The sequence below is a fragment of the Salvia miltiorrhiza genome, chromosome 5, assembly GCF_028751815.1.
Source record: "Salvia miltiorrhiza cultivar Shanhuang (shh) chromosome 5, IMPLAD_Smil_shh, whole genome shotgun sequence".
Classification (NCBI taxonomy): Eukaryota; Viridiplantae; Streptophyta; class Magnoliopsida; order Lamiales; family Lamiaceae; genus Salvia; species Salvia miltiorrhiza.
This window is the reverse complement of record NC_080391.1, coordinates 23,835,497-23,856,831: the sequence shown is the minus strand read 5'-3', so window position 1 is coordinate 23,856,831 and position 21,335 is coordinate 23,835,497. Positions and strand designations below refer to the sequence as shown.

Below are 21,335 nucleotides of genomic sequence, written 5' to 3'. Positions count from 1 at the left end.
CTTCAAAGAACTTGTTCTTTGTAGTATAGTTGGCACTCGTTCAAACCTCCCCCCCCAAAAGAGTGTTTGAGTGATTCGAAGTTCAGGAAGGTACTCTGACTCTGAGTGAGAAGTTTTAGCACGGGTTGTGCTGAGCAAGAGAAATCCGACGCGAGTGAAGCGTGGGTACTGAAGAAGGGTTTTCTTCAGTGGTACGGTTGTGTGCACCCGGCAAGCACACAGTTTGGTTTGCAGTGCACCTGTTAAGCACTTGCGGAGTGCATTGTTGGTCTGATCAACAAACCGTGGATGTAGAAAAGGGTTTTTCTGAACCACGTAAAAGTCTCTGTGTTGTTTACAGCTTTCAGTTTTATATTCTTACTTGTGTTATTTCAATTGATAAACTGAACACTGATTAACTGCAAAGAGAAACCTAAAAACCAACAACGTGTTCCACCGAGGCTATTGCGAAACTAAGTTTAATTTCCGCTGCGTATGATATCAGTCTGACTGATCTATCTTCTGATAGTCAGGAAGAGTGTTATCATCTCTGTTTTAGCAAACCCGACTGAAGCCCTTACTTGCAACAGTTAAGTTCCAGCAACTTAACTGATAACTCTTTACTGAAGAGCTTTCAGTATCAGTCGTCAACCCTGTTTGGTCAAAATATTTTTCAGTAAAACAGGAGTCTGTGTTTGCGTGTAAAGTTTCGTTTTGATCTCTATCTGAGATCCCTCTGATTGAGGAGTTTTAAAAATAGCTCATAGGTGTATTCCCCCTCCCCCCATACACCTATTCGAGACCCTCTGGACCTAACACGCAGCTTTGTTAGGATTAAATTTGGGAACCCATGCCTGAAGGTGGAGAATGCCAGTATGAAGGCGCCACGAAGCTTTAGAGAAAGCAACAGAGTAATCTTTCTGCGAGGAAAACTTCAGGGTGAAGTATCTTCTGCTAAGAAGAATAATCTCCCACGGAAGAGCAGGCTTCCATAATCCAGTGAGCTCATGAAAGAGATCAGCAGCAAAACGCGGAGAATCTCCTTTCTGGAGAAATAGACAGCCATGGATGGCGAACTGAAACGAATGAACCTACCACTGGTGAAAGGCAGGAGAAATAGTGAGGCACGACTTCAACCAAAGGCTTGAGAACCTCGTAGTCATAAGCCGGGACAACGTCAGCCGGCTGACCTGCCCTTTGCTTGATGGCGTCCGCAAAAGATGGCTTGGGAAGAGGCTGTTCTTTCTTAGTAAAAGAGCCCACCGGTGGAGAGGTCTCAGGGAAGAGGGCAGCAGCCTTGATGATGTTATGAGACATAGCAATAGCAGAAGACGGCTGGTTAAGACTACGACCCATCGGCCGCGGAGCAAACTGAACTATCAACGGAGAGCTCCCATCGCGAACAAGGCCGAAATCATGGAAGAGCTGGGCAAACGGCGCACCCACATGCGACAACAGATCAGTAGCGGCGGAAGTCTCACCGGACGGCGTGGTAGGGGTCGAGGAATCCCTAGGAGCCATGGTAGACGGCACAGCAGAAACAGAATCCGCGAATAATGCAGAAGAATGGCAAACCCTAGTAGGGCTTGCAACTGGCGGCGGAACCCTAATCTCCGGAAAAAACAGGTCATCCATCGCAACAGAGGAGTCTACTGCATGCTGATAGCCAACGACCGGCGGTCCATGTCTGGCGCAAGGCGGTGGAGGCGGGTTGGAACGGGGAGGAGCCGTAGATCGAGAATAATTTTAATTGTTTTTAATTGCTAATGTATATAAATATATAAATTATCAAATATCAAAAGCAAGAGTAAATGATAATGAGTATCACTATGTATCATATAATATTCAAAGATGTACAAAACTAGTATTTATTTGCATATAGTGTATATTTTTTTGAATGGATAAAATCATATTTATGCGGTCATTTTGTTTAAATACAAATTTTAAAATAAAATTCCTATGCAACATCCAAATTAATTTGGCAAAAAAGACATTATTTGTTTTCATAAATAGAATTGGGCAATTTATTAAGTTTAATTTTATGATATTGAACAATGATGTGTATTATTTTAGATGAGTTTCTATTGGGAAATGAAAGATATATCCAATCCTTGTGTTTTGATGATACCAAAACTGTTAGAAGACACACTCTAGCTAGAGGTTATCTTTCTGAACTTATATGTTTTAGTCCTTCTAGTAGCTAGATCAAAGACCGAGGTCTTGAAGACTCACTACTAAAAATCAAAATAGAGATAACGGTTCATACATAACAGTTTTGGTCAAAAACCGTTATGTATGAGCACACTTTTGAATATACATAACGGTTTTACGAGACTCTGTTATGTAAGTACTGTTATCTAAGCTTTATATTTCAATTTTCATTCAACAATGCTTGAATGGTATTAGTGTATGAGAGTTACTGTCATTCTTACAAGTCTAGAGATATTATTCTAGACTTGACATCAAAAGCTAATAATTATCAAAGACATAAAGAAAATTTATCTTTGATACCATTCTGTCACACCCCAATTCTCGAAGAAATAACTATAATCAAGGTGCAAGCAATTCATATAAATAAACAAAGGAAAACCTTGCTGAAATCCGAATAAATAGGATAATAAGTCGAGCTACGCCAATTTGAATGAAGAAAGAAAGACATCAAATGATGCTAGTCAATCAACAGCATAGCTAAACCTTAGACAAAGTCAAATCAATATATATATATACAATGTCTCATCTCAACATGCAGAGAATAAGCACTCACTACACTGGGGAATCTGAATCCCAAGCCTTTCTCTACATGGGATGGACAAAACCAAGAGCACAATTACTTAGAAATCCCCATGCCAACCAAGACAAAGCCAACAGAACTTTTATCAACCCTCCCAAGCCCCGCATTGTTGATCAAGAAGCTCCGGTGACATTAGAATAAACACTTGACCAAAAAGAAAGAAAAAGGAAAGATGGGATCATCGTCCTTCCTGAAGATCTTCGGAAAATACAGCTGTTTTGTTGATGTTATCAGTATCCAAGGCACTAAAGCCGGAATAAGGACCAGAAGAAAAAATTGATGACGTTCCATCCGACTCAAAGGTTGTAGATGACTGCCTAAGATTGGGTGCAGTGTTGGAGGCCACTGCAGAATCTTGATACTCTGCAACACGTTGCACCATTTTGAGAGATTGCACCACTTCCCCCATAGAAGGTCGTTGGCTAGCATCTGGGGCCACACACGCTGCAGCAATGGTGCACACTCGGAAAAAATCTTCCTTTGGATACTTGCCATCAAGTCTTGGATCAGCAAGTTCTTCCAATCGATCCTTCTCTCTTAGTATTGGCCTAGCCTGCAAAAGAACAACATAAACTGCTTACTATCTAAAGATCAAGGGTTGAGCCTCATCGAAAATAATGGTGTCTCCGTGAAACAAATCACTAAAACAGGGAAATTTACATAGAGTGAGACTGGATTTATTTAACTAACCCAGGTGACAAGGTTCTCCTGGCCTGAAGGCTGCGACATATCTACAGGTTTTCTTCCTGTCAACAACTCAAGAAGAACCACACCATAACTGTAAACATCACTCTTCACCAGCAGGTGCCCGGTCATAGCATACTCGGGGGCGACATACCTGTAAATTGTTGGAAAAAGTCCCCAAGTGTTAAAGAATGAGAACATCGAGCCCCAGAGAGCAAATGTTATTGTATGACCCTAAGAAGGGACGACTAACCCAAAAGTTCCCATAACACGGGTGGAGAGGTAGTTTGTCCTGCCTTCAGGGGCCTGTTTTGCGAGGCCAAAATCTGAAACTTTGGCAAGAAAGTTGTTCTCAAGCAATATATTCGATGCCTTAAAATCTCTGTGAATGACACAAGGTTGCGAGTCCTCATGCAAGTAAGCAAGTCCTCGTGCAGCATCAAGAGCAATTTTCATTCTTGTGTCCCAATCAAGAGGGCAGTTTAGTCCCAATGGCCCTGAACAGAACCACCCAAAGATTACATGCTTATCATTCACTGTAAGTGTAAGTAATAACTTGGAAGAAATATCTATATTCATTGACTATACCATGGAGCCAAGCCTCCAAACTTCCATTTGGAACAAGCTCGTAACAAAGTAGGTTCTGCGAGGAGTCACGATTGCTGTAGTATCCGACAAGTTTCACCAAGTTACGGTGATGCAGCCTACTGAGCATCTCAACCTCAACTAAGAACTCTTTATCCCCTTGTTGTCCACCACTGCTTAGTCTCTTTATGGCAACGGCAGTTCCATCACTTAATACACCCTTGAATACTCTCCCAAAGCCACCCTCGCCAAGAATACTAGTTGTCTCAAAGTTATTCGTAGCCTCTTTCAGTTCTTCATAGGTGAGAAACCGTGTGCTGGTTGGATGGTGAATCGATCCCATTGCTGGAACTGTTCCCAAACTCCTTTGTTTTGCTATTTCAAAGGGAATAAGCACATAAAATCCATAATGAGAAGTGAACCCAAGATATGTGTGATAGCAAAGTACCAAAAGTCAAAAAGTTAAACTAAAGAGGGAAGAGATGGGAGTATTGATCAGCAAATATATATATATATATATATATATATATATATATATATATATATATATATATATATATTAAAAAAAAAAAAAAAAAAAAAAAAAAAACAGAAAAAGAAAGGAAGATGATGAGGGTGCTTTTCCCTTGGAACGCAGCCAAGCACACCTTAACTAACATAGCATCAGAATGGAATTGGCAAACTGTGGTTTATATCAGAGGGCAGGCCAATTCTGCCATTTAAGAGACAACACTATTCACACTAAACAATCTATCAATAATATAGAAGGAACTAAAACTGCAGATAAAAACACAATTCAATGCAACTCTCTACATACCAGTTTCTTTGATAGGTTCAATAATATGCTTCTCTTGGCGAGATACACAGAAACAAAGCATAACCACAGTGATGACAGCAATTATCAGGATCACAGCTCCAAGTCCAATGACAAGAATCAAACTTGGATGTTTAACTTTCTTTGAAGGGGCCAGTGCAGAAGGACTTGATGGAAGATTGGGCGGCGCTTCTGATGGCGCTGTATCGGAAATTGGAGCTGTATAAAAGACAAAATGGGTTACATCAGTTTCAATATAGGCATATCCAGGAAGATGATACCAGTTTACCAAAACAACTTGGGATCAATTACTACCTATTTATCAGAAAAATGGTAAAAGTACATTAGTAACAATGACACTGTGACAACTATAACCAATAAATTTAATGCTAATATTTTGAATAATTTCAACTTGCCTAAAAAACATAAAGGTGGGGTGGGGTTGGGGGTTATAGTATGGCTGAGTGCTAGTTAAAAGAACTTCCAGCGAAAAAGTGGAAAGCCACAACATAAGTCTTTGCTATTCACCATGTATGAGATTCTCAACCAAAAATGACATTGTTGATATAGATCTTTAACTTGCACCTGGACAAATGAAGATTACCTTGAGGCAGTAAGGGCGGTTTGAACCAGGTTATGTTGAGAAGCTTGTAGTCACCCACTAATGCAGGATCCAGACGGACCCTGTGCGTTGACAATGAAGAGTTTATTCCTGCAGCTTCAATGGAAGAAAAACTCATACCCGTATGTGGGGTAATGTCCATTGATATATTCAGACCAGATATTCCAACAATATAAAAGTTAATGAGCTCAATCTGTGACACTCTTAGACCAAGCTGTGAAGCAAACTGCTCTAGAAAAAGCTTCCAGTTCGGATTGGATGAGACGTTCAAAAGGAGAATTTCCAGCTTTATTGGATACACGCAATGGCAGCCCTGGCTCTCACGTTTGAGTACCATGTCTGGTCCACAACAACCTTCCAAAAGGAAACAACCACCTCATCAGAAACAACAAAACTAAACAAGCGAGGAGGGGTTTGTAAAAATTATTTCATAATCATATTACTGTTGGCTAGAAAATAGATTCAAGAGGATATGAATCTTACTAGAGAAGCTGGGAGATAATGGCGGCTGAGCTAAACCAGTAGGCATGGTGTTAGGTTCAGGTTGAGGTGGCGCAATCTCTGAAACATGTGGAGGTGGATTGCTCGGAGGCACTGATCCACTCTTCTGCATTGAAGGTCTGGACAAACCGGAGCTAGAAGGAGGAGTAGAAATCTCAAAATGACCAAAATTAGGAGGTTGAGCAGGTGCACCATGAGGGCTGAGATGATTATGGTGATGTTTGTGGAACGAAGGCAGATTGGAAGGTAGAGACAGTTCTGTCATGGCAGGGGCATCAAAAATTGTGGTAGTTGGTGATAGAGCTTCTCTTTTCAATATCTTGTTACGTAGATTAGCATCAGTGAAGGATAATAAAGAACACAACAGAAGCAACTGTTTTAAGAGGCACCAACGAGCCTCCAATAGCAACCCTGTAATTCACATTACAAATAGAAGCACACAACCATAAGATTTTCTGCAACAACGTATTCAATTCCACAGATTTGGTGTCAAGATACCATTTCAAAGAATATAACAGCACTGTCTGAATCAGAATAGCATGACAAATAGGAAATCAAAGCTTAAGCCACAAATCCCTCTTTCGCTTACAACAGCGACTCATACATTCTAGACATGCACTAGAATAACTCTTTTCCCTCAAAAGAAAAGAATCACTGCTATACATACTATACCAGCAGCACGCATTAAATCAATTGAAATAGTGATTAGTCCAATATAAGTAAATAACATAAAATCCAACACACGCCTCCAAAAATACACAAAATTTTGCTTCTTGTGACTCCCCTATTCTATTTACATTTACGAGGGGGGAATGGCATGCCATCAATAGGAAAAGGAAAAAAAAAAAAACAATAAATCCGTAAAAAATGCGTAAGAATTCCCTAAAACAGCAGAAAACATAGCATTTCTTACACCCTCACACTAGATACTCACCGCTGCCCCGGACGAAAAAGCGCAAATTATGGAACTGCAACATCACCGACAAAATCCGAACGGCTCAGATCTACGAATCTCGTCACAAAACCAATCCAACGGCTAGGTTTCACCCAGAGTCAAACCCCAAAGCTACGAGCAAAATCCGCAGCCTCCGACCACCGAGTGAACATCGAGCAGCCGGGAAGCTCGCCACACACTCAGTCCGAACTCGTAACTCAGCGAGCTCCCCATCTCTCACCTCCAAACACACGAAACCGAGAAAAGGAAAAGGCAGAGAGAGAGAGGTGTGTAAGGGAATTGTAGAGAGAGAAAATCGGAGAATGATTTGTGTATATGTACATGTAATGATTGTGGCGCGCGTGTATCTTTCGTCCGCTTCACTCAGATATCAGAACTAAAAAAATCTGTTGAGGATGAGCGCACGGTAAAATGGAGCTCCGATACGAGTAGTATGGTAGTGGTATATTATTATATTCATCTAACGTGCGCCTTTGACGGAAAATTGTCTTCGTCCAATAGTGAACGTCAGTCACGTCAGATGGATTGCTTGCTGCTGCGGCCCACCGTTGGTAACCGTGGCCCCCTAATTCCGACCGAGCCGTTAAAAAGGGTTTATAAATAAATATTTGATGCCATCTGATTCCTACTCATTCTATACATTATCTACTCATTATTTTAAATCTAATGTTCTCGTCTAAATGTTTAGCTCTCATTTTTATACTGTATCATTAACTTTTTTTCTGAGTTTTACGGTAGCATAAAAGCTTATGTGTAATTATTTTATCGCTTAAAATTTATAAGATAGGTCAAAACTTGAGTATATATTTAGTGACATTTTATATTAGTAATTTTACTAAAAGTTAATTGTAGTTGAATCTGATTTTAATTGATTTTATATTTTATAAATATTAAAATGTAAAATGATCATATATAAAACTTTCTTTAGTTATAAGTTCAAACAAGTGTATAAGAATAATATATAAAATAATAAATTAATTTTCGTATGGACTAATGTGCAGGTCAAAAATTGGTCAAAGGTATGAAAGTGAAATACTGAATTGTGTGCAATTTCATGAAAGGATGTGTACATTGTAAAAGGTGAACATAGGAGAGTTACGTGAAAGTAAAGTACTCCCTCCGTCCCTAAAATAAGTTCATCTTTTTTCATTTTGGGACGTCCCCCAAATAAGTTTCTCTTTCTTTCTTTCTATTTTTGGACAACTACCCCACCACTAATAATACTTTATTTATTCTTACTTTTCACTTTTTCACCACTCCCAATACTAATTATAACACTTTTTCACCTTTTCATCACTCTCAATACTAATTATAACATATTTTTTTCCACTATCAATACACTTTACCATTTTTCTTAAAACCCGTGCCGTCTCCAAAGAGGAATTTATTTTGGGGACGGAGGGAGTATGACTTATCTTAGTGTCATCTTTTTTGCTTTTATCTACTCCCTCCGTCCACGAAATAAACTCTCAGTTGGGGTTCGGCACGGAGACTAAGAAAGCTGAAAAAGATGGTGTAAATGTGGTGTAAAAGACTAAAAGGGTAGTGTTTATGTATTGTTATTACTTTTACTAATCTTTAACTAGCAATTTGATAATAATAATAATAATAATAATAATAATAATAATAACAACAATAACCATAAAAATAATAAGGATAATAATAATAATAATAATAACAATAATAATAATAACAATAATAATAATAACAATAATAATAATAATAAGGATAATAATAATAATAATAATAATAATAATAAGGATAATAATAATAAGGATAATAATAATAATAATAAGAATAATAATAATAAGAATAATAACAATAATAATAATAACAATAGTAATAATAATAATAATAATAATAATAACATTAATAATAATAATAATAATAACGATAATAATAATAATAATAACAACAACAAGAATAATAATAATAATAATAATAATAACAAGAATAATAATAAGAATAATAAAGATAATAAAGATAATAATAATAATAATAATAAGGATAATAATAATAATAATAATAATAATAATAATAATAATAATAAGAAGAAGAAGGATAATAATAATAATAATAATAATAATAATAATAATAACAATAAGGATAATAATAATAATAATAATAATAATAATAATAATAATAATAATAATAATAATAATAATAATAATAATAATAATAATAATAATAATAATAATAACAATAACAACAATAATAACAATAATAACAACAATAATAAAAATAATAATAACAACAACAACAATAATAATAAGAATAAGACTAATAATAACAACAACAATAACAATAAAAATAATAAGGTTAATAATAATAATAATAACAACAAGAATAATAATAATAATAATAATACTAATAATAATAATAATAATAATAACAACAACAATAATAAAGATAATAATAATAATAATAATAATAATAATAATAATATTAATAATAATAATAATAACAAGAATAATAATAATAATAATAATAATAATAATAATAATAACAATAATAATAATAATAATAATAATAATAATAATAATAATAATAATAACAACAACAACAAGAATAATAATAATAATAATAATAATAATAATAATAATAATAATAATAATAATAATAATAATAATAATAATAATAATAATAATAATAATAATAATAATAATAATAATAATTAGTTTAGGGGAGACTAATTACATAAGTAATGGTGGAATAAAGTGGGTCCAATAGATAAAAGTGTAGTAAATTTAAAAGCAAGGGAGGGTATAATTGTCCAAAAAGCAGAGTAGGAGTTTATTTCGTGGACAAATATTTAAGGGCAAGTAGGAGTTTATTTCGTGGACGGAGAGAGTAGTTATTAATAGTATTTCTTTTTTTCACAAAATCTCCTGTACATCGGATGTATCGTACACTCGGATTGACCTATACCCAAATTTTGACCTACATGTTAATTCAAATCCACATTTTGATTCAAATCATGTAAATGACATTATTCAGTTATACAAATGACACTGTAACATTTTAAAATGTTATAGTGTCATTTTCAATATTATAATGTCATTTACAATCTTGTAATGTCAATTACAGAAATTGTCATTTATATTTCTGAATAATGTCAATTATACATAGTATCATTTATAATGTTATAGTGTCATTTATACGCAGTGTCATTTGTATAACAGAATAGTGTCAATTACAAATAGTATCATTTACACAATTTGAGTCGGGATGCGGGTCAGAATTTGGGTACGGGTCAACCTAGGTGTACGGTACACCCAAATATACTCAAGACCACCTCTTTTTGTTCCGTCTTTCTATTCTTTTCTAAATCTTTTTTTATCAAACGTATATAATATGGTAAAATATACAGGTTATCACAGTTTTTAAGTAACTTTCTTTTAGGAGGGCTTCTTGTGTAAAGGGATTCACTAAAATTATGAATATTACTCCGTCCATTTTTTGACCCATTTCATAATAACACGAATTTCAAAAAATTAAGAGAATATATTATGAGTAAAATAAGGGTTTCACTTTATTCTAAATAAAACAACTTACTAAAAATAGAATAGATCAAGAATATGGACACACTAAAATAATAAAATGGATCAACAATTGGTGGACGAATGGAGTATAAATTAGGGCGTAACCTGTCGAAATTCAACGAGTAATTACTTTAGTTGTGTTTATAATAAAATAAATGAAATAACTTTGAAAAAAAATTATGTTTAGTTTGAGATTTTTATATTGAGAGAGATTTCCATGTTAAATTTTTGCAAACAGATGTACGATTGCAACAAAATAAAATAATTTTTTTTCATTAATCCACATAGGACCATGAATTAAGAAAAGAAGAGAAATCTGAAATCATACTCTCTATGTCCCATAAGAGTGTGCATTATTGTTGGTGGCACGAATTTTAATAAGTATTATATGAGTGTGCTATTAGTGGAAGAATGTGCCTATGTTTATTAGTGGAAGAAATGTCCAAAAAAAAGAAAGTGCACACCTTTTATGAGACGTCCCAAAATGACAAAAAGTGCACACTCTTACGAAACAAGGGGAATATTATATAATACTCTCTCTGTCCCAACGAAGATGCTACATTTCTAAATATGGAAAAAATAAGGAATTTTAATTGCACAATTACAACTAATTAATCACTCATTTATTACATTCTATCTCCTACTTTATCACTTTATTACATTATCTCTCCTACTTTATCACTTTATTACCTTCTCTTTCCTACTTTATCACTTCTATACTACACACTTAAAACACTAATCTACAACTCCTTAAATCCCGTACCAAAAAGAAATGTATCATCTTAGCTGGGACGGAGGGAGTAATGATGTAGATTAATAGAATACTACTTGCAAGGGCAGTTTAAGCCCTTATGCGATATGTTTATGTTAATTCTCTCACCTTTAAACTAATTGTGTAACCCATTAAAATTCGATGAGAATTAACTTATGTCATGATTTAAATTATTTTATATTATTTTTATGTAATGAAATTATTTGCGCATAAATTATTTCTTTAATTAATTTAATTTGATGTCATAGAAGTACTTTCGCCAATTAAATGTTAATTTTTGGTGTGATAATAGAAGTATTATTTTATATAAATCTTCATCTTATGAGTGTTTATAAATGTCGACATGAGATTGAAAATTTTAGGAAAAAAAATACGTAAATTTGATGGAGGATATGGTGGAGGGATTGATGTGTCACATTTGTTTTTAATCGTATATAGACAAGATATATTAACATTGTACAACTTTTTTACATTAAGAATTAATTTAAGGTCACATTTTTCATTTGGGCGTCATCTCATTTGAACCTTGTAAGACCAGATCATCATCTGGAGCTCGAAAGATAACATCTGACTTTTGAATGTAAGACTTCTGATCATCATATCGTCTAAAGTTTGAAATATTATATCTAACTTCTATTCATCACTATTTGGAGATTAAAAAATCAAAACTGACTCTTAAACATAATCTCGTTTGAAAATTGAAAAATGATAATTTACTTGTGAGTATTATATCATCTTAAACTAGTAAGATCATAACTGACTAACAAACATCATCTCCTATAAACTTGAAAGACCATAACTGATTTTTTAGCATCATTTTATTTGAAACTTGAAAAATAGCAGAATTGACATGTGACCATTATCTCGTTTGGAGCTTGAAAGATCATAACTAAGTTCTGAGCATCATCTAGTCTAAGCTTGAGAAAAATGAGTATCTAATTCTATGGTCAAATCAAATTTATTAAATAACTTATTTAGTTAAAACTATATATTTTTAAAATTAAATTAACTAAATTCTTTATTTTAACCAAATAAATTTGATCATGGTAAATTGAGAGTGGAATTCAAATTGTATTAATCTTAATCACTCCACCAATTAAATGTGGACTTTCGGTTGGGAGAGTAAATTAAGAATATATTTTTGTATACGCTTTCATTTTGTGAAATCTCACAAACAAATCAATATGGGATGAGATAATTTAGATACATAAAAATGAATAAATACGAAAATGCTTGAAAAATTAAGATAATAAAAATATAAAAATATGGTGATGCGACTGAGGACTATTCTATTTCCCTATTATATATGTGATGATGATACATGTTGGTTTTCTTAGTTTGGTTTGCTTTTTATGTCCTTCTGCGACTTTGTTTTTAGACGAGCATCTTTTTTCCTTTTTAAGGGTTATTGGGCTTTCCTTAAAAAGGTTTTAACGATGCTCAATCCTTAGTATGCTTCTCTGTGTTTTTAAGGGTTTTTTTACACTTTCTTTTTCTTTTTTCTCTTTTTTAATACAACCTTATTTAATAAATATGTGATGACGACTAATATTATTATTACATATTTAAGTTAAGAGGATAAAATCATTGGGTTCGAAAATCGGTGGTTAACCACCAGACTGAACCATCGGGCAAGAAACCGTTGGTTAACTGCCCAAAACCTTTCGATTTTTTATTTTTATTTTTTCAAATTCAAATTTTAAATTAGTTATTAGTATAGTACTAGTAAAATTGTTTAATAAGTTCAGTTTCCTTGTTCAATTTTGTAATTTGCAGATTGTAATTTATTTGTACATGTAAATTATAATTTTTTTTACTTTGAATTCAATAAAAATACGAATTTTATTATATTTTGGTGGTAAATGTGTTATAATTTTATTTCGTTTATAATTCATTGTATTTTATATTGACTTTATTCAATAATTTCATTACATGTAATGAATTAAATAATGTAATTTCATAAGAAAAATATGCACATTACATTACAAATAAAAAAGTAAAAAATCGGCAGTTTGGCCCTTGAACCGACTGTTTCAGGTCTGACCCGAAACTTCCGGTTCAAGGCCCGAAACCGATCCTTCTCTACCTCTTCACGGGTCGGTTACGGTCACCTTCTCAGTGAATCGTGAACCGTTGGTTCATGCCCGGAACCGACGGTTCCCGACCCGTGGATATCACTAAGATGATGTTTAGAAGTTCAACGTTCATAAGTTAGATGTAGTCTTTCGAGTAAATAACTCTAACAAAATAGTCATATAACTCTAACAAATAGTTAACTAATTTGAATTTACAAGTGATCAAGTGTTCAAACTTTCATCCTCAAGAATACAATGTATTTCCGAAGAAATGAATAATCAAGTGTAAACAAACTCAACTCTGGAACTAAAAGCTTAGTAAACAAACTCAGCTCTGTAACTACAAGCTTAGTTATTCCAAATTGTAAGTACATACATTCTCTTAGTTCTAGGTATCCAAACTTTGTATTATAAGCCTAGAACTCGAGCACACTCTATTCCCATTGTTCTTATTGTAACAGTGTGTTGGAAATCCACCTTCTATACCCCTCACACTTTCAGTTTAAGCTCAGTGTTAGAATAGAAAAAGACGTTCAGAAATTAAGCTGCAAGTTCGTGCAATTTAAAATCCTAGAATAAGATATTATAAGGTTCGGATGTGATGATGCTCAGATCGCAGATATAGTCTTAAATTACATCTTATCCATCAATTTTAAAAAATTGTATAAAAATTAATAAATCTTGTCTATATACAATTATTAACAAATTAGGCACATAATCATCCATCATATTCTATGTCAAATTTGCATATTTTTTTATTCTTATTTTTTCTAAAATCTCCAATCTCATATAAACCTTTTATAAAACTTCATCAAATGAAACCTTATATAAACAAATAGTTCTATTATTCCAATTAAAAATTAACATTTAATGGGTGAAAGTGGTTGAGATTAATATTTTTTAAAATATACAACCAATTTAATTTGATTCAATTAAATTATTAAAAATTATTTTATATAAAGATTATTTCATATGCTATGTCCATAAAAACATATTAGGTCCCGGAAGGTCTGGAATAGGTGTATGGGGGGGGAGGAAATGCATCTATAGGCTATTTTTCGAAAACAACAAACCAACTCAACCTTTTAACAGTGTAAGAGTTAAGAAAGACTTTGGTTGAAAACTAATACTGAATCTCTCTTTAGTAAAGAGATACCAGTTAAGTCCAAGACTTTAACTGATATGCGTAAGGCTTCAATCTAGTTTGTATAACAGAGAAGTGTTAAGAATCCTCCTGAATATCATAAGATAAATCAGTCAGACAAATAACACTTGGCAGCGAAAAACTTTTCTTTCGAAAAAGCTGTTTGTGATTAAGCTCGTTGTCAAGATCTTAGTCTCACTTTGCAGTTAGTCAGTTTTAGTTAGCAAAAGGATTTTGCACAGATAAGAAAGTAAATACTGAAAGCGATAAACGACAAAGGGATTTTTACGTGGTTCAGAATCCAATTCCTACATCTACGGTCAGTTGATCACACTGACAAGTACTCTGGGCTTGTGCTTACGGAAGCACAACAAACCTTGAACTGAAACCACACATTTCAGTACCAACACACTGGGTTGGATTTCTCAAACACACTTAGCACACACTGGGCACTAAGATTTCTCTGGAGTCAGAACACTGGTCTGAACTCCGCACAACTTCAAACACTCTTTTCGCTCAATTGAAAGGAGGTTCGAAAACTACCAACTAAATCACAGAGAACGAGCTCTCTATAATCAGTAACTTAGGCTTTAGATAAACAATATATGCCTAAGGTTCTAAGAGAATATATGTAATCAGTAGTGGACTGATTTTGGCTTTGTGATTATCTTCTTCGATTCAAACTTTGGAAGGCTTTGATTTGCTGAGTAACGAATTCGGCAGCTTTTCAGCTTATGTATTTGAATCGGTGAAGATTGAAGTGATCCTTGAGCTCTATTTATAGGAGAGATCTTGAATAGATCCGTAGGCGGAGATGGTCTTCAAGAATTCATCTGTTGGAGAGTAATTCGAATTTTGCTGAGGCTTCAATCTTCGAGGTTCTTTCTTTGGTGACAACGACTACTAAGGAGCAGGAGATAGGATATCTCTGAAAAGGTAGTCACCAAAAAAGAATGCTCTGCAGAGAAAGGACGATCCTTGAAATCTCTGCATTTAATGCAGCTATACTTTGGAAGTGCGTGACTTCCTTTTAACTTTGGAGGTTCAGTTCGAGGAAGAATGTTTAACTGATACTTGACTTTAGTATAAGTCCGCTGAATCCACGTGGCCTGCATTAATGAATCAGTTCGTAACTGATCCTTCAGTTGAGAAACTCGATCAGTCAAAGATCAATGTTTGACTCAGCCTTTATTCGCAATATCAGTCGAGCTCTTTAGTCTTCAGTCCTTCGTTCTTTATTCTTCATTCCTCCGGTCTTCAGTCTTCAGTCTTCATAACACAAGCTAAACTAGAAAAGGACTCCAACACTTGAGTTCGAAAAGTTCTAGTCTATTACAAAGAATACTTAAGGATTTTGGTATCATCAAAACTAGGGCTAGGATATTTCATTAAGTTCCCAACAAAACAATATATATATAAAGTGATTTTAAATCAACGACGTAAAATGATTGCATGTTGAGTTTCAACGGGTTGCATACTAGTATTCTATAAAAGCATTACCAAAAAGGTTAATTTCTTTTAAATACATAAATTATACCCAAATTTTAATTTTTAACAAGATATATTTTTTTAGGTTAAAGAATACATAAACTTTTATGTTGTTGGAATTTAGCTTGAGTCAAAAAGTTTATTGGCCAATAACTTGATTGTCTGTAGTCTGATGAACAATTCGAAGTTATTGTTGGAAACCTCTTAACAATAGCTATGTAATGATACCTATATTGTTGGGTTTTGGTCATAGAAAGTGGTCAGAGAAAAGAAAAAATATAGAGTTTCATGACATTAACTTTCATGTCATTTTTCGCCCACTTTTGGTTATCAAAACCCAACAATATAAGTATCATTAAAAAGATAACATCAACAACTTTCTAACGATACCTTCGGATTGCCCATTGAAGCCTAGACAATCAAAATATTAACCAACGAACTTTAGACTCATGTCAAGTTTCCAAAAAAATAACATTTATGTATTTTTTTTATCAAAAAATAAATTTGATTAAAAACAAAATTTAAATATAGTTCCTGTATTTTTAGACAATTAACCATCGCCAAAATATCTTGTATTGTGAATTGGTTCTACCTATTCAAAACTACATTCATATCCCACTTTTATTTTTTCTTTCTTTCATCACACTAGTTTAAAACTAGGATTGGTGTCGATCATGGGTTGGGTTAGAGCATCCGTAGTGGAAAGTCAGGATGGGCTCTTAAAAGTAATCTCCACTATTTAAGAGCCCACCCTCCATAGTGGGAGAGCCTGCTCCTTAACTCTTAAATTTTGTATTTCATTTTATATTTAATTTTAATGTTGTTTACAATTAATTTTAAACATCTGGATATATGACCGTTTAAATTTAAAAAAGGGCAAAGGTGCAGATTGATCCCTGAACTCGACCCCCCTAGAGTGTTTATCCCCCATACTCGGTCAAGGCGTGTTGACCTCCCTGAACTCCCGAGAAAAAGGTGCAACTAAACCCACGAACCAAACGGCCGATAAATTCCGTTTCTTCCAGTTTTTCTAGTGTAACCGGAGCAGATCTGCAACAAACATGGCGTAACCGGAGCAGATCTGCATCGACAGCGGCGTTCGAATTTTCTAGCATTTCGATGCGAATTTTGGCACCTTAATTCTCTGCCCTTTGCCATCACAAATTCTTATGAAAACCCTTTCGCTTTGAAAATCGATTCGAAATTGAAACCTAGAAATTCATCATTAACAAAAATCGAGAGGAAAATGAAGTTTTCAGAATGAGAGGAGAAATGTATAGAAGTATACCACGATTGAGGGCGTCGGGCTCCTCGATTATGAACTCTATTGCAGCATCTCAGCTGAGGAGAAAAGCTATGGATTCTTTCTCTACTGCTCATGACACTTATTCTTCCATAAAGATTTGGCTTTTTATGTATGGAGTGAAAATTGTTGGATTACTTTATTAGTGTTTTTTCTATTGATGTTTGATTTTGGGGGGGTTTGTTTTGGTTTTGCTATTTCAGGATTTATTTGAGAGGCATAAGGTGGTGTTTACTGTCTCCACTTTTATTGCATCAGTTTTTACAGCTTGGCCAAAAAAACACTGAAGAGTGCCGTCGCCGCTGCAGATCTGCTCCGATTACACCGCGCATTTAATTGGGATGGAGTGCTCGTTGGAGGAAAAGTGGCGCCGGCAAGATTTCCCCTTTCGACTGATGAATGTTGCCGAAAAATTGAAGGAATGCAACCGGAGAAGATGACCAGAAAATAAAAAAAAATCGTTTAACTACGTTAAACCGCCGTTAAACGCGAGGGGTAAAATGCACCTTTTTCTCAGGAGTTCAGGGAGGTCAACACGCCTTGACCGAGTATGGGGGGCTAAACGCTCTAGGGGGGTCGAGTTCAGGGACCAATCTACACCTTTGCTCTTTAAAAAATGCACAAACTTTGAAAAAGTTGCAATTTTCACCTGAACTTTCAATTAAGTCAAAAAAATGCATAAATTTATATTTTTGTTGCAATTTTCACCTAAGTTTGACTTTCAACGAAATTAAAGCTTAATTGATAGTCGAAATTAAGTCAAATATATTAATTTTTGCCTTCTTAGACCTCCGAGCTTCTAAATACTCCTCATCCGAAGTTAGACCAACATTAGGTGAATTTTTGACTACCAACTAAGCTCTAATTTCGCTGAAAGTCAAACTCAGGTGAAAATTGCAACAAAAATATAAATTCATGTATTTTTCGGCGTAGTTAAAAGTTCATGTGAAAATTGCTACTTTTTCCAAAATTCGTGTATTTTTTTGCTATAATCTGTCATTGTTATTATTATTATTATTATTATTATTATTATTATTATTATTATTATTATTATTATTATTATTTTATTATTATTATTATTATTATTATTATTATTATTATTATTATTATTATTATTATTATTATTATTATTATTATTATTATTATTTCCCAAAAAATTAGGTGATTGGGCGGTGCAAAGCACGCGCCCAACCAAATTGGCTTCCGCACTCGGAGTAGAGAAGCACACCGGGAGCGCACCACTCGGCCGAGACCGGCTTCCGATCCCCCCCACTATGGATACTCACATATCTATAGACTACAATTTCTCCGATCGTCCCAAAAGAAAATGACAAAATAAAAAGTGTTGTCAAGATGGCTGCTAGTAGGGGTGAGCAGTCGGTCCGGACCGGACCGAACCAGATCGAACTGATGAAACTGAGGCCCGAATTTTTAATATTTTTGGACCGAACTGGACCAACTGAAATCCTAGGTCTGAACCGAAACCACCATCTATTCTCGGTCTGGTTCGGTCCAAAATCGACCATTTTTAAAATATTAAAAATTAATAATATTAATAAAAATATTAGAAATTAATAAAAATATTAATATATTAACAAAAATATTAATAAAAATATTAGAAATTAATAAAAATATTAATAATATTAATAAAAATATTAAATATATATTTAAAATATATATATTCGGTTCGGTCCGATTTTCGTCGGTTTTGACCTTCCCGGGACCGGGACCGGGACCGAATCGAAATATTTTCGGTCCAAAAAAATAGGACCGGGCCGGACCAATACATGGACCAAAACCGACCCGGATCGAAAAAACGATCGGTTCGGTCTGATCCGTCGGTTTTGGACTGATTTTGCTCACCCCTAGCTGCTGGTTAGTAACTTAGTAAAGAACCTTTTTCCACAATTATTAAAGCAAAATGACCACACAAATACGTACTAGAAATAAACTAAAAAATCGAATTTGCATGAAAACGAGTATAATATGAATCAACGGATCGGAAGTGAATTTACATCTTGGTACTAGGGTGGCTGTTGTTTCTTAGGCCTGCTGAGCCACCGGTGGTGTTGGTGTTCATCCCTAGAGTATTCTTAACCACCTCCGCCGCCCCCTGCGCCATGTTAGCGGCCCCTACCGCTGCTCCCTTGGCCATGTTGACGGCGGTATGCGCCGCGTCCTTAGCTTGTGCACCACTCTTAAGTATTCAAACCATCGTCGTCGTCCATTTATTAGGAAGCACGAATATTAGAGATTTTAAAACTTTAATTCAATTTTTTGTACATACACTGGAAAAGTGAAAAATGAAATTGGAAATGAATTATCTCAAGATTTTATGTACCTCTTGAAGCAATTTGGTGGCTTGGCCTTGGCTATGGATGTCGGATGGTTGGTCAACGAGATCCCGCCTCCGCATCTGCGACAAGATTTTTAAATTGTGTTTTATATTAAATTTTCATTAAGGTTTTGTGTTTTCTATGGTCTTTTTTGTTTTTGAGGGGGATTTGTGTTTTCAATGTTAAGGGATAACTAAAGTTGGAAACGCAAGAAATTTTTAGAAAACTTATAAATTGATTTTCTTTTAATACTGAATAGCAGTGTTAAATTCCCATCCACCTATCCCCTTCCCTCAGTTTAAAAAATGCCTTTGAATACTGAGTACTAACATTTATATACCCAAATCATTTTATTAAAAAATAAAACTTCTCTCACCCTCGATGAAGTTGTTGATTATTTTCAGATCCATGTTCAAAAATAGAAACGCCATTTTTATTTTTTTATTTATCAAATTCTCTGCTTTTATTTAACAGAATAATTAACCATGCACTATTATAGTATATAAATTCAATTAATTGGCAAACCCATAAGAATTAAGAAAGAGTACTTAAGTTGGGGAAATTTAAAAAGAAATGAAAAGTTCGGGGGCCAAATAAAAATATTTGTAGTGAAGTGGCTATATGCTTAATTATAATTCGTATTGCAGTCGAATAAATCCAAGGACTTTCTATTGATTTATCTAAAGTTTCTAAGTGCTCGTTTGGTTCAAGTAGAGGAATGAACATGGAATAGAATTAAATAAAGGAGTGGAATGGTAACAATAACCATTATTTTTATTGAGTGTTTGGTTTAACAATGGAAATGAATCATTAGTAAGGGATTCCATTTCTTTTGTTTCCCCTCTATTTTGAGGGGTAACAAATTGGGTGATTGGGTTACCCTCAAGTAAGGGTAATGCTTATCTCATTATCCAAATCAAACAACAAGTAATGGATTCAATTACTTGATTCACTTTCCAACCTTTAAAAACACCCAACCAAACGTGGGCTAAATGTTACCTGCGCCTGATTCGTATCTTGTTCAGCGTTGTAAGTGTTGCCGGGATGACCTTGGTTTGCCATTTTTCTTGTTCCAGGGATTTTTCAGGTTAATTATTGTAAAAACAAAATAATTAGTAGATAAAATGTGGGTCTTGTTTTTTAGATGAATTTATAGATTTGAATGCATACTTTTTCCAGTAATCCATCTTTGCCTGACTATGTGCATCAGCTAACACATGCAAATACGATCGGCATCGTCCCGTCCCATAGGTTTTGGGAAGAATATTTCAAAGTTAAATATTTCTAAAAATAGGCCAAAAAAAATTATTGATTTATGCATCAAAGATATAACCATTGATGTTAAAGTCAATGAAAAAAAAATTAAGAAAGAGGGCGTGGGATCAATTAATGAAAGCTAAAAAGAAATCATACTATTAGCGGACTGACGTGGCAACATGAGTATGAGCGGGTGCGAGCTTCATATTCTTCAATCGGTCAATTTAAGTAGACTGATACTTTTATCAGTTTGCGTTTCAATGCAGCAAAGTCTTTATGCTAGTGGCCTGGCATGAACCTGATCAGCTTGCCCGTTTGATGATCCTTTGGATTGGAATATCTTCATCAGTATGGTTCTCTTTCAACTGGATTGTCTGCTGATTGTCTATTGCAATTTGATCTTCAACTGAGATTTCAGTAGCCTTGGACTTCTTCGTAGACTTTCTCAAAGTCTTTTCTTTTTAGACTTAGGATTCAACATACTGCT

The 21,335-nt window shown here is 34.3% G+C and overlaps 2 protein-coding genes across 2 annotated transcripts; both read right to left on the bottom strand.

The window, feature by feature from the left end:
• Positions 1-2,570: 2,570 nt before the first annotated feature.
• LOC131026183 (proline-rich receptor-like protein kinase PERK15) lies at positions 2,571-7,422 on the bottom strand. Its single transcript, XM_057955955.1, has 8 exons — positions 6,911-7,422; positions 5,959-6,387; positions 5,458-5,829; positions 4,857-5,072; positions 4,043-4,414; positions 3,708-3,951; positions 3,461-3,608; positions 2,571-3,323 (listed from the first exon to the last, which is right to left on the bottom strand). Exons 1-8 carry the CDS (start codon positions 6,951-6,953, stop codon positions 2,949-2,951), a joined length of 2,199 nt encoding a protein of 732 aa, XP_057811938.1. The 5' UTR covers positions 6,954-7,422; the 3' UTR covers positions 2,571-2,948.
• An 11,771-nt stretch (positions 7,423-19,193) lies between these two features.
• On the bottom strand, positions 19,194-20,728 carry LOC130986838 (uncharacterized). Its single transcript, XM_057910361.1, has 3 exons — positions 20,591-20,728; positions 19,597-19,671; positions 19,194-19,452 (listed from the first exon to the last, which is right to left on the bottom strand). Exons 1-3 carry the CDS (start codon positions 20,651-20,653, stop codon positions 19,267-19,269), a joined length of 324 nt encoding a protein of 107 aa, XP_057766344.1. The 5' UTR covers positions 20,654-20,728; the 3' UTR covers positions 19,194-19,266.
• Positions 20,729-21,335: the final 607 nt, after the last annotated feature.